This window comes from Pygoscelis adeliae, unplaced genomic scaffold (assembly GCF_000699105.1).
Source record: "Pygoscelis adeliae isolate BGI_AS28 unplaced genomic scaffold, ASM69910v1 Scaffold38, whole genome shotgun sequence".
Classification (NCBI taxonomy): Eukaryota; Metazoa; Chordata; class Aves; order Sphenisciformes; family Spheniscidae; genus Pygoscelis; species Pygoscelis adeliae.
This window is the reverse complement of record NW_008825614.1, coordinates 18,509,570-18,523,966: the sequence shown is the minus strand read 5'-3', so window position 1 is coordinate 18,523,966 and position 14,397 is coordinate 18,509,570. Positions and strand designations below refer to the sequence as shown.

General features: G+C 40.6%; 1 protein-coding gene across 1 annotated transcript; it reads right to left on the bottom strand.

Annotated features, from left to right (window-relative positions):
- Positions 1 to 2,431: 2,431 nt before the first annotated feature.
- Positions 2,432 to 14,341, bottom strand: FBXO7 (F-box protein 7). The gene is made up of 9 exons (XM_009332978.1): positions 14,108 to 14,341; positions 12,887 to 13,187; positions 10,680 to 10,907; positions 9,057 to 9,198; positions 7,735 to 7,818; positions 6,528 to 6,620; positions 5,381 to 5,557; positions 4,650 to 4,687; positions 2,432 to 4,270 (listed from the first exon to the last, which is right to left on the bottom strand). Exons 1-9 carry the CDS (start codon positions 14,119 to 14,121, stop codon positions 3,866 to 3,868), a joined length of 1,482 nt encoding a protein of 493 aa, XP_009331253.1. The 5' UTR covers positions 14,122 to 14,341; the 3' UTR covers positions 2,432 to 3,865.
- Positions 14,342 to 14,397: the final 56 nt, after the last annotated feature.

The following is a 14,397-nucleotide window of genomic DNA, read 5'->3' as shown; positions in this document are numbered from 1 at the left end:
CCAGAGATGCAAAGACAAAAATAAAAGTTTACTGCCAGAATCCTCAATTGCTCTATCCCCCGAGTCTTTTTATGTCTCTCTTACCAACACAACCTATATAAAAAATAAGTAACTAGTGACTAGTATGGCATGGCCCCATGAATCGACCCCAGTTCATCACTGAAACCACAACGGTTGGATCATTTGCTGATGCTGCACTTGAACACAGCAGGGCTGTCCTCCAACGGACCACAGCAACAGGATAGCACTGTTGACTTGATACCCAGCAGCGACTCAGATCTCTTCATTTGCCTGCAGCTCCCAGCTGTCATCTTTCAAGGGACAAGCAAACAGAATGGCATCTCCCCTCCTCCTAGTTCCAGCTTGCAAAAACAAGTAAAAGCAACAGGCACTCTCAGCTTAACTTGGTTATTCCGACAGTTCCTGAAAAGATTCTTCAGTTCTATCCACTGCAGTGCTTTAATGAAAACACCGAGTTGATTTCCTAAGTTAAAATGATGAAACTCTATACTGTGTCCTATAAATGTTCCAACAATACACTTCAATCTACAGCTATGATGCTCACGTACTAGATGTTGTGGCTAGCAGGAGATTCACAAATGCATCATCACGTATTCAGGTCATCACCTTTGATGCAGGGTTTCTATTCCAAAATCCCTACAATCTAACAAAGCAAGAGAAAGAGGGAATACAAGGGGTATATTCTCCATTTTATGAATGGGGAACTAAGGTATACCCAAGAAGTACTTAGCTACCTAAATATAACAGCTGGAGTCAGGGGCAGTAAGAAGGCAACAGAAAAATTGGTGAACAGAAGTTACATTCAAATCACAGGGCAGACATGCCCCACAGCATGCCTCAGGATTTTCCTCACACAGCTGTGAAAACTGAGCACCTGGTCAGAGCTTCCCTTTTGTCCTGCAAGCTTTCATTTTCTTCACATGGAAGCCAGGAAACATGAATAGATTTGTGTGTTTGGATCCAGCCCAAGAGGAGCTGGGACACAGCTAAGACACCCACTCGTATCCACCACCTGGAAGATTAATTTACATTTTGCTGTTTAGATACAGACTGAGAAACGTCTTGACTTTCTTGTAATATCTAGGTGCAGTATTTCAAGAGGAATGTCGCTTACGTTCCCATGCAACTAAGTCTTGTATAAAGCTAAGGTTCAGAAGAATAGCAGTCCTGCTCCAATAACCGCAGCGGTATTTTCTTCTCTTTCATTAATCACAGGCAGGTACCTAAGACCTTACACCCTGCATATGATCCAGTTACTTCATCTGGCTGGCTTAAGTTTCATGAATAAGATAAAACAATAAATAGAAAAGCCAAGGACTTGGTTCCTTATTTCCAAGTGACTGTTAGTAGCAACCCTAACAGTGCTGGACACAGATGTACAGGTAAGAAATGCCCATCTTCAGGCATTTCATCTTTTGCAGTTTCTCTTCTATACAGTTTGCAAACGGCAATGACACTCATACCTGGCTTAGGAGCTGGCAAATAAACAAAATAAGCAGCTAGTTTTCAAATATTTCCTCTGTTTTGTCTTCTAATTTTACACTGTTGGTCCCAAGATACTCACTTTGTATTTCATATCCTGTTTCATGAGTAAAGGGAACTCCTCTCTAGGGAACTTGACATTTTAGGAGAAGTCAGGTTCCTTTATCTTTGGCTCACAATGCTGTTACTACAACATGAAGGAACAATGAAGAAAGGGAAGGAGTATCTTCAGGTCACTTAATGGTGTATCTGTAAAAAGGCTGAGCTCATTTCTTCAAAAACAAACGTTCAAACGACAAAATCCAGGATAAACAGAACCTGTGGCATCAGCCTGGCATAAGTTATGACGAGGTTGTCCCCACAGCAGAGAGGGCCCAACTCCAGAGAAGCATGGGGCATGCCAGCAGAGCAAGCAACGTGATTGTCATCAAGGCACTGGTAGTGTGAGTACCATTGGCGCCACAAAATTAAAGTCTCACACACATAGAGATCATTGTTCTCAGAAATAGCTTGAAAAAAGTGAAAAGAGTAAGTTACAAGTTATTTTATCAGTTAAAGCTGTATAACCTTATCTGAGCATTATGTACGCATTTCTGAAGCACTGACCACAAGGACAAAATGGTGCAAGACCAACGCAGTGTAGATTCGCCTTTTCCTTTTTACAGCCAGTGGAATATAAAGAATCACTAAGCTCTACGAGGCCTGACTATAGGCCCCTTTTCACTTAAGTGAAAACTCTGTTGGAACAAGGCAATTCAACCACTGCAGGCAAATGTTAAAAATTAAGGGCAATTTTGGTGTTGAAGGGAACCACTGTCCCGCAACTCTGTAAATACACACTCTGAGGTGTTTAATCATGGCAGGATTTACACCGGTATGCCGTTGCTGTGAAGTAGAAAAGGAAAGAAAGAAGAAATACAACTTTTAACAGCAAAATAAAGTATTGTATTTTACTTCCACTGGAGTTAATGGCAAAACTTCCTGACCCTACTGAAGTCAACTGATTTTATACAAAACAAGATGAATCATTGCAATATCACCTGAAAAAGCACGTAAGTATTACTGATTAAATAGCTTGTATTTAATAGGAAATGTCATTCCATTTCCACTGCTGGAATTTCAAAAAGATTTTAGAAAATATCATCAGCTGTCACAACAGTCATCAGTACCATTTACATTTACAGAAACACTGAGATCAATCCATCTTAAAAAAATATGTAAGAAATGAAAAGTTCTAGCAAAGTTTAGTCATTCCAGTTTTCCTTTAATTGAACTCCAGCATCAGCCTGCAGATCTCATCAGGAGACATTAACAGTGGTCTTGTTAGTTGCTCGTTAGTTAATAAGACAACACTTGAAAGGTGCTCATAACATGCTGCAACACATTTCCTCTTGGCAAGATGTATTTTGATACTGAAGTAATGGAATTAAATGAAATTCACTGCAGTAAAGTGAGAATTCATTCTGCTTCTGCTGTGATCCCATTTCCACTGCAACCAGGTCAACCTATTTAATTCCTTAACTAAGTTAGGCAGGAGGAAAGATTTATTTTTGCACCAGTTTTAGTTCACACACAGTAAATGCAGCCATGTATTACAGCTCCTTATTTGTAAAGTCAAGGAGAAAAGACAAAAGTTTTGCTGCTGGTTCTTTGTAAAATTGCTCTGCTTCTGTTCAGACTTCTGAGTTGCACTGTAGCATGACTCTACTCAGTTGTTTGTAAAATGAATTGCTTTGTGTTCTAATATTTCCATTGTAAAGAAAATCCCTTCCCTGTATTCTTTGTGTATTAAGTAACAATACAAAAATGCTTTTTACCTAATAAAACATTAAAGGAAAAAGGAAATGTCATCCTTGAAAATTTCTACAAACTCACATCTACCATAACAATAGTAGCATCCTGTTCTATGTGGAACATGGTAAATTTTTTCGTTAATAAAGATTACTAGCCAGGTAGATTTGAAACACCACCATTTTTCCTGGCCATTTAATAAAACTCTTCAAATAAGACAGACAAGTATAGGGTTTGTATTTAAAGTGCTCTTTATCTGATGCAGCAAATATTTGGCCGGTATCCTTCTGGTCTCTAAGTAGCACTTCACAGATAATTAAGGGCGAGGTGGGGGAAGCAGAACAAACTGTTCTAAGTTGTAGCTCTTCGTGAAATAGACCTTAGTGCCAGGTGGTACAGTACTACCAGAGCATAAAACAAACCCAGCCTTTGTGTTTGAAATATTACCATGCACACATGTTCTTGCCACAATCTGAAGAGACGGCAGATGTTAGTGCCTGGGATTTGCTATCTCCCGCAGTTAGAAAGCAAGCTCAAGGACTAGGGAACTCACTGAAGGAAAAAGCAGCGATCAAATGAACGCACGGCGAATGTCCGTGGGGCGGCCCCGGCTGGGTCGAGGTGGAAACCTGTCATTGGGACCAGCTCGTCCTGGAAGTGTAGGGTTTGCTCCAGGCAAGGAACTGATTGGGTCAAAATGTGGTCTGAATGGAGGAAACTGGCCTGGTGCTTCTCCTGGGCCAGGAATGAGTGAGTTAATTGGGTCTCCAACATATGGAAGTGTTGGTCTCTCATCATATTCTCCACCAATGATCATTGGGGGATAGATTGGGTTTGATGGAAATGGGTTGGGAGGGAAAGGATTAGGATAGAATGGGTTGGGATGAAAGGGGATTGGATGAGGTGTAGGGGGCAGAAACATCATGTGCCTCCATCTCAGGGCCTCCTTCTTCTGTTTCAACTTTTTCTTGTATAGCTGCAGACAGAAACAAAGGCATTTTAAAGCTCTCTAAGCGCTTTTGTGTTCCAGCTTCAGCAACTGCATTCAGTTTTGCAGCACTTTTACTCAGAAAAGCACTCCTCACCAGTCTCAAAACCCAGAACCGCAACTGCTGCCTGCCAAAGACCAAACACAACATCTTCGCAAGACCCCTAACCCACGATCTGGGCATGCATCATGTAACTTGTTGATGCTGTTTTCTCCTACTCTGACCAAATTCAACATGTGTACACAGAACACCACACTTTTAAAGTCAAATTTAACTCAGAGTTACTGCCTCCCAAAGTCTATGTTTTATCCTCAAATTAGCCCACGGAAACTAATCTCAGAGAGATTATATAAAAAAGCCACCTACTTCTTTCCAGTCTGTGTCACGGGGCCTTGCAATAGGATCTACAAAGAGAAGCAAGAAATTAAGAAGAGCCATCTATTTTATTTTTAAGTAGCATTCATGCCACAGGTGCCCACAGTTTTGTCAGAACTTGCAGAAGAATCAAGAGATGAGAAACACACTTTGGGTCAATACATTTTTCATTAAGAGAATGCATCTTAAAAAATATAAGGCTCTATGACCATTCAATAGGTAATCCACTTGCACACCCATTCCTCGTAAGGCATCATCTCCAGAAGTTACTGAATAAGTAGAGGAATCCCCGAAACGCTGTCCCCATCTTTGACTTCTGACAGCACTTCCCTTGACCACCTTATTTCTTCAATCTCTTGTGAGAAATTATAGCAGGAATATCTCTTCCCTCCACTTCCTAATATCTGCAATAGCCGGTACACCAAGGTAGCCAGAAAAACAGATGAAAACAAGGAAAGTCTGCACCACACAGTGGGAAGAACTATGTGGTCCATCAGTAATGGCTCAGCAGATTGTCATTAGTTTTCATGGCAGAAAACTGTGCATCCACCTGATTTACACCTGACCAACTGTACTGGTTAGCATCAGAAATGACTGCATTTAGTCACAGTAAATTTAAAAGTCAGAAGTGGTTGTCCGAGGAGTCTCATCAAAATCTGTCAGACCCGATCCTTCTGTTCACATGAGAACGTAATTAGAAAAACCATGCGTCTCAACATTACCTCGGAAATCTCGCAGATACATAAACCTCCATAGAAGCTGGTCGTTTGAAGCTGTGTAAAGATCACGGCAAACAGCAGAGAGCGAGATGAGTGAACGGACATCCAGAAGTCTGAAAATCCGAAGCTTGAGTTCAAGAGGAAGGACCACTAACCCAAACACATCTGGCAAGTTCAAAGCTACAAAGTGAAAAAAATAGAAACATTACTTAAGTGGTGGAGAGTTTACTCTATCTCCAAAGACCCTAAAAGAAAGAAAGGACATTATAATCTTTCCCTTAAATCACTTCCCTTTGATGCCTGAGTTACACCACTTTTCTCAGAAAGTACTGACACGTGACTTCTTATAAAACAGATCTCTTGCAACTCTAAGTACGTTTACGGAGTGCACAAAACAGGGCAAATGGCACTTTATACTGACCACTGTCGGCCACTGTAAGCCTAAAAAGACATTCTACACACCTAACTATATTTATAGGTTACAGAACAAAAGAATAGGTAAAGAAAAAGAGACCTGCCCGATTTCATGAGCCCACAAAAAACACATTAAATACAGAGCACACGCTTCACATAAAACCTTCCCGCACTGAAATCTAGAGGGAATTCCATTGAATAGTCTTCAGAATACAAACCTGAGGCCTTTTATGGCAATACTTTAGCAGAGAAAGCCTGGCTTCCTACTGCTCCACAAACACCAGCTTGGGTTACTTCCTACCATCCTTTCCAAGCCCTCAATGACCGGTTACTGAGAAGATCGTTCCTGGGGTTAGACTTCCAAATATGATGCTGTATAAATTTTTCTGCTTTGACAAAGAAATGGATCAAAACTACAGAACTACTGCCACAAAATTACTGTGGTATGACTTTCTCACCACTAAGTGTGGAAAACAGCCACTCCACTTCAGTCTCTTAAGTGAGACTCGAGCAATCAAAAATTAAAACCAGGACATTATCATTATATTAACATTTTCTGAGATACAAAGATTAATATAATTTCTTTAGAATGCATAAATTACTTTATGCTTACTCTTTATACACCCATCACTAAGCAGCTGTTTCTAACACATTTCCTCCAAGGCTTTAGATAGACCCCCTTCCTTCCATCCTCAGAAATGAAGTACCATCTCTAATTGTAAATATGTTCTCTCACCTTGTCGGGCAGCAGCCAGAAGAGAGTAAACCAGCTGGTCTTTAAAGAGACGGGATAATTTCTGAAGGTCTTTGTAAACACCTGCAACTTTTTCTATCAAAGAAGAGAGATAAAAAGCTTAACTTCAGGAGGTTATAATGCAAAAACTGTGTAAGAGCAGAAGAATTATGGTTTTCTTATAAGCAGAACTGTAATCTGCTTGTAATCTTGGTGGGAGCAGCTCTGTAGCTAGAGTGTAACAATCACACCATAAGTAATTCATTGACAAACTACAGACCAGTTCCGTGGTCAGGCTAGGCTTTCCTTTGGCCTTAAAAAGCACCATTAAGAGAAACACCCCAGTTCTTCAGAAACAAACTGACCGTCAAGCTGTCAGAGCTTCCTCTGTCAGATTTCAAAGCTCATGTGTAACATGCACCTACGCTGTAAGTGCTTGCAATATTAATTTTTCTGACAGGAATGTTTTTCCATGCTGTTCTCTAAAGAAACGGGAGCCAGAAGACTCTACCGTTGTATCGGACACGTTTCAGTGCTCAGTTATTCTTCTAAAGCCTTTCGACTAGACTTGTACGTCAGTGACTGGGGCTACCCAGGACACACTGCAGGACACTGTCAGCCTCAACTGCCAACAAAGCAGTTCATACATACTTCAGAGAACAAAAGGCTGGTCAGGTTTGTGCTCACAAGGATCCACATCTATCTGCCCTTCTCTCCTCCCCCGCCTTAGTTTTCCCTCTAATTTTGGCATTGTGTAGAGCTATGTGGTCAGCACATGTTTTCTGGCAAAAAGAACAAAACAAATACAGTGCCACAACAAAAGTGTAGGTACCATCAGCCTCTGAAGTCTTGAGCTGCCAGGCAGAAAGGGGGTATAATCCAGCATTGCTGCCCCAGAGATTCACACATACGCTTAGGACCTCATAAATAACAGGCATATGGGCTAAAGGATGACCCGGGCTTTGCAAGGTTCTTTCCTTACACAGTTAATCCAATACACTTTGCTGTTGAAACAATTTTAATGTGAGTAAATGGCTGCACTCTGAATTCTTTTTACCACAAAGCTATGACTCACCTAAATGGTAACCATATTTTTATTCTTTTTTGCAATTCTTTACCTATTTGGTCCTCTACTGAAGTATATCATTATTCAATGTGTGACTTCCTTACTTTTCAGTTTACTACTATGAGTATCATAGCTCAATCATACCTGGCTCCTGAAAGCAAACGAAGGATGCTGGCAATAGCTGTATTCTCTTAACACCTTTAATCTCTTTGTTGATTTTTAATGTTGCTGCAAATATAACGGGGGGGGGGGGGGAGAAAAGACATTTAAAAATTTAAAACACAATGAGAGATTACAAAGATAACTTCATTACTGCCTGACCCTTCAAAGGTGTTTTACTTTCCTCCCTTACCAGATTTCCTCAAGAAAAATACCCAACTATAGCAAGCAGCTAGACAAATAAAAGTTTCAGAAAAATAAAATGGAACTTAAAATAGCAGGGAATAAACAAAGATCTTGGTGACAGAAACCAAGCATTGCCTTCAACAATTCTATCACGTGGAAAGAGATGTAACACAGCTAAAAGAGGTACACAGCGAGCCATTATTATAACCCAGTCATTCAAAAAAGTATTAACTAGAGAAAGACTCAACAAACTTACTATATGAACACTATATGCATAGTAGTTATAACACTGTCCTAAATCTAACCTTAACCTGACTTGGTTAAAATATTTGGTCAAAATTTGTACACGTTCTGAGAAAACATATGTGCTTATACAAATTGCCATAATCAGTTATAAGTTTTACAAATAAACATGAAAATTTTAATCAAAGATATCTTGAAATTAGAATCAAGTCCCAATTTAATATTGGTTCTGCAAAAATGTGGAATTGCTCAAATGCTAAATAAAATATGAAAGAGAAAGAAAAAAAACCAAAAACAAACAAAAAGGCAAACAAAAAAAACCCGTCAAAAAACCCCACCAAGTGATATGGAAGTTGCTTCAAAAAATTAGACTTCCCTAAATTTTCTGGACTGAATAGCTTAAACTAAATACAATTTTTGAGACCACAGTTAAACTGTTAGTGTGCTACAGGAAAGATTATACATTAAAGCTAAAGAATACATAGTCTGGAAGTTGTTCATAAGTCTTGCAAAGAACATGAGACAAGACAAAATACTGCAGCTGGAGCAAATCTCTCTCTTTTAGTGTTTGGCAATGTATACCAAAGTTCCTATGAAATGAGGCAAGAAACATATTTCTTCAACATTGGAATGAAAAGGCCAGCTGAATCCCCTAAGTATTGTTCTGTTATGATTAGAGGAAGAGAAACAGTTAACATGGAGACAGGGAATGCCAAGAACATTCAGCATCAGGAAGTAGCATCTCTCACACCTCAGCAACCTGGATAGTCAAGGTGCAGTTCTAAACAGAGTGCACAAAAGCACATTTAAGTTTTCTCTCGCTAAACAATGGTGATATTTAGCAATGTGCATCCAGGAGAAAAACTTGACTCACTTACCATTAATAGCAACAAGATCTCCCAAAGGCACACAAGTCAAACCAGCAGAACCTTCTTCACAAAGGGGATGTGTGTACTGTAGCTTATAAACACCATTCCCTCTCCATTTCTCTGGCATAGACACTGCCTTGGCTTCTGTCCCCTAAAAACACACAGAGATAACACTGCCATACTTTAGCAATGTACCAAGACTAAGGGGCGAAAAAAGAGCATTAAAAGTTAGGAACTGCCAGAATGCTGCCTGCAATTCAAGTCTTAGTTTAGTCCCAATGCGCATTATGACACAGACTATAATTGCACGGTGTTGTGGTTTAACCTCAGCCAGCAACTGAGCACCACACAGCCGCTCGCTCACTTCCTCCCCCAGCCCCGGTGGGATGGGGAGGTTATATACTATTTTCCCCAAGACTAACAGCAAATCTAAGGAGAAATTCAGTAATTTTTCGTCCTGTCCCAGTTTCTGACAGGGAAGGTTGTTCAGTGAGCAGGCTCACACCTACTTCTTTCAGACATGTACTTCATTCTGTCATGCATTCCAGCATTCTGATAACTCCTGCATGTATGTTGATTTACTGCATGAAAAACATGTTATTGCACCTTCTCTGTGAACTTATGAGGTCTGACAGGGCTTGAAGAACCACAGCTTGAAATCCATTCAAAAATCTGAGTGGAGTAACAGTTTTTCCTTTCAATTTCAGTGTGAAAAGGCCCAGATGGAATCCCAGAAGGGGACACAACATAATCACAAATACAAGTAGACTATCTCTCTTTCCTCTTAAATCTGCACAGCAATCATCTTCCCTACTTCCAAGCGTACTGATTGACATAAACAAACTTTCTTCCCAGTGGCAAATGTATTCTTCAGATAGTATTTCAGGCTATAGGAATGCAATTAACTTAGCAGATTTATTAAACTGGTATTGGTCAACTGGACACCTAAACTGACCCCCTACAAAAGCTTAGTTAGCCTCATCGCAAGAAAAAACATGAGAATTTAAACACCTTCCCTGAGAGCAAATTTTTTTTCATGTTTAACCACATATTACTAAACATACAATGCAAATCTGAAAATCTAAAGGGAAAAGGTGAATTCATACATTGTACAGAGGTACTGCCATAGGTGTTCCACTACAAGTTAGATACCTCTGTAGATTAGTGGAACCAAAGCCTGACTGAACTCAGTTGAAGTTAATACGGAATTGGAGACAACATTTTGTCAGACCTAGGCCTTGTTAACCACCATGTGAACAGGATACCATTGAGACGATACTGATGCTTAAGGCAGTGCTTCAAAGAAGTGCTACAATCTAAGCACATCTACACAAGCTCAACAGTATAAAGCAGAAACAGGAGGTTATCAGCTGCGTCCCAGTGAGGCTGAGGACTGAGAGAGACACAGGGGCAGGCCTCTTCTCTCACACCTAAAAGCTGCTCCAGTCTTTAGCCTTAAGGCTTACTGGTCAGGCAATTTGGAGAAGCTGATACTTCAGCAGCCTCTGCTGCTGACTGACATATAAAAAGCCAGAAATGGATCTTCAGATGCATCTTGTGTCACACATTTCCACAATATTCCACAGCTTTCTCATACTGACCAAGACATTTCCTGATAGGTTGTGCACCTACCTGAGGTACATAGCCTGTCTCCATCATGAGAAGATGTACTAGAACGATCAAGGCATCAGTGGCACTGGTGCACTCAGCAGACAGGTAGAGCATCTCTAAGGAATGTGGTATTTCACCATCAGCAGCTTCACTGCACAGCATGGGTTCAGAGGGATAGGAACCTCTACCTTCTTCCAGGTCAACATCTTCTGGGACTAATCCAGAAGGAAATTCTAGGCTGGATCCTGCCTTCAAGGGAAAGCGAAACATACCTTCATTCAGAAAACTACACCTCTATATACATCAAAATCATTCATCTGCTTATTCCAGTCCTCACAGGCACCCAGTCTACTCTGCTGATTTCTCATGCAAGTTTTACAGATTCATTACATCTCCATTTTCTAGCATCCCAGCTGGAGAGTGGGATTATACACATAGCCTCTGTATTTTTTTATATTTATAATGCAAGCCCTTCATAAAAGGGTCTGTCATTTGAATGCATATACTACTTGAAGACAAAAGTGGTAATATATTAAATCTTCATCAGAATTTTCGCAACATACACAGGAATAATTTGCTCACTGTAGTACCACCGTTTATTTAAATACAGCCAACATGCATGGCAAGTAACCAAAATGATAACTTGGACTGCTTAGAAACACAATAGGCCCAAATAGCTGGAAAAAAATATCAGCAATGGAGGATATCTGCTGACACTTGAGGAGCACTCAAGTGGCGTGCTCCTCTTCTCCTTGTGGCTTCCTTTCTTCTACCAAAATCACACCGTATTATTACATTAACCGATAAAACTACCCACAGACACATTAAAAAAAAAAAGGTAGTGAATGAAAACTATAAGCCAATTTACCTAAGGGAATGGTCAGGAAAGAGAAAAAAAAAGAGTCTAAAGGAACTGTAGCTACTTCTCCCCCACATCCATGCCCAATGGCACAAGACACCGTTATGTCTGTATGAGGCTGGCATGGCCATCCACCCGTGGAACTTCCCTTCTCTCATTAACAGCAATGGACATAGCCCCAGTTAGACACAGATTTTCAGACTTTTAGAGCTCTTCTACAATGACACGTAGCTGCTTAGAAATTTTCCTGCCACCTTTCACCACAGTTTTGGAGAAAGATGCGAGAATCTTTTATCTTACCTTTGAATATTAAATAAATACGAAACAGATACTTCTGCACAGCTTACTATGGTCTGACTGACAGACATAAGGAGTTTGCATGCCCACAGCACCGTGTAAGGATTATTGCTCCTGACAAGAATCAATGGGACAACAGTTCAACTACATTTTCTTTCATTACTTACAATTCTTTTTATCCTGAATCTTAATTTTCATATGTTAAAACAGTATTTTTAAAAGACCTCATATAAAGGTTGTATTAAGGTACACTTTGTATTTGAAATTTGTTCCAAACCAAAAAAACCTACTTGCTTTGAAAGAATGTTGGAAGATAATTTCCTCCCAGCTTCTCAAGCTCCTGCCTAAAACAGACAGGATCGTGTAACGCGATAGACTGTGGCACTAGGCTGCACCTGCAGTGTCTCCTCTAGGGAGACCATTCACCAGAAGACCCAGCAGTTGGCGGGAGCTGCTATCTGCTTAACCATTCGTATGTACTGTCACACGGGAAACAACCACTGAGTCATATTAAAAAATTGTGCCTATTAGCTGCATGAAGCATACAGGGTCACACAGATGTACACCTACGAAGCATGAGGCAGGAGCTATCTCAGCAACACAACCTCCATGCACAAGACAGACAGGTCTCACTCTATGGCAGGCCGTCTGAATCACAGGGAACTGTTATAACCCATTAGAAAGGAATCGTGCACTCATCTTGTGAGTGGTGTTTCCGACAGGCAGTGCCTGTTGCATTTGTTCAGTACCTAGAAACAGTTTCCTCGAGAAGGTAGCACTGAGGCAGGTAAGAAACACTTTCCTTATGGAAAGTGCATGTTCCAGCAAAAATATTAAATCCTGTAAAAATTTCAAACCTGAAACATCTTAGGGTCTCTGAAGTAGCTTCTGTGTCACAGGTAATATACAATGAATAGAAAAAAGTTTCCATCCAAATAACCGGCTATGTATCAGAGAAGTATAAGGAGCCAAATATTTTGAAAAGATTCTCTATTATATAGTACAGCAACTGACACAACAAGATACCTTCTTTTTTGCCTTGTGCTGTACAGAGCAATTCTCATGTACTTACCCTCTCGTCACCCTTTTGAACTTCCACATGAGCTTTCTGGTTGCCAGATTGCTCATTCGGCCCTTCTTCTTTTGGACTGTTGGCCTGACTTTTGTTGGGAATCAAGGTGGATGGCTCATGACCATTCTCAAGTGGGGGAGGAGTAGAAGGAGGAGGAGGAGGTAGGTTGGGTTGTCCATCTGCTTCTTCTAGTAATAAGCATATCAAATCACCAGAAACAATCCCATATGAAGCTAAGGTCTTCTGATCTTCTGTGAGAGCATCTTTTCTGTTCAATGTTATTGAAAACTCGGTATCAGAACTGCAAAATAGGCAAAAAAAAAGAAACGAAACATGGTTGGCTGCACCTGGGTAACTGCACACAGAGGTATAGTTAGAAATGCATACTGCATACTACAGTAGTACTATGCTGTGGGTTTTAATCCATTAATAATTAGCTATATATTAAAGGAAGAGTGAAGGAAAAAAATATGGTACGAAATTATTTCCCCCACGATTCTCTCCAAGTACGTTTTAAATAGCCGTAGCTGCTTGGTAGGTGTAACTTCGTTTACAGTAATTGCTCATATAACAGTTATGAAGGAAAGCAAACAAGTGCCCTCCATATTAGATGACATCACACCTAGCAAAACAAGCTTTAAATAAACTACTGGCCGAGATTATTTAAAAACAAGATAGCGTTGCAGGCTCAACCGTCTTGCTCTCCAATTAAGCAAAACATTCATTTCAAAAGGTCAGCAGCTGCCCTGCAGCATGCTAGTTGCAAATGAGGGTAATAAGAAAAGATGCTTCAGGACAAGCACTTACAAGATGACATCACACCTAGCAAAACAAGCTTTAAATAAACTACTGGCCGAGATTATTTAAAAACAAGATAGCGTTGCAGGCTCAACCGTCTTGCTCTCCAATTAAGCAAAACATTCATTTCAAAAGGTCAGCAGCTGCCCTGCAGCATGCTAGTTGCAAATGAGGGTAATAAGAAAAGATGCTTCAGGACAAGCACTTAAAAAAAAAAAAAAAACAAATAGAAATGCAACTGGCTAGCACGGGAGCAGCTATCCAGTATCAGCTATAAAACACACCCACTGTGGCAAGACAAGCAGTAACTTCACATTTCTCCTGCCCACACCGCTATGCAGCACAGTGCGCCGCTAGCAAATGTACCTATCACCAGCGAAACGCTACTACATCGTACCTAATTAAAGGTTTGCGAATACAAACCCTTTAGCCACCATCAGAAAATGAGCCCCTTCTGTTGGTATCTCTTAAATCGAGTCTGCAGACTTTGCTCTCCTATAAAGGCTGCCATGAGCTCTTCACAGATAAAACGTTCACGAAATTCAAACCCAGAGGTTCTCTAAGCAGCCTGCAAAACTGGTACAACGACACCCTGCAGCCATTTGCGCAAGGCAAAGGCCACACGGAAACTCCAGTCGGCTCTGACCGAGCTGCAGTCCCGTGTTTCACGGCTGAGCAGTTCCCAACGCCGGTTCTACGTCCCCCGCTCTGTA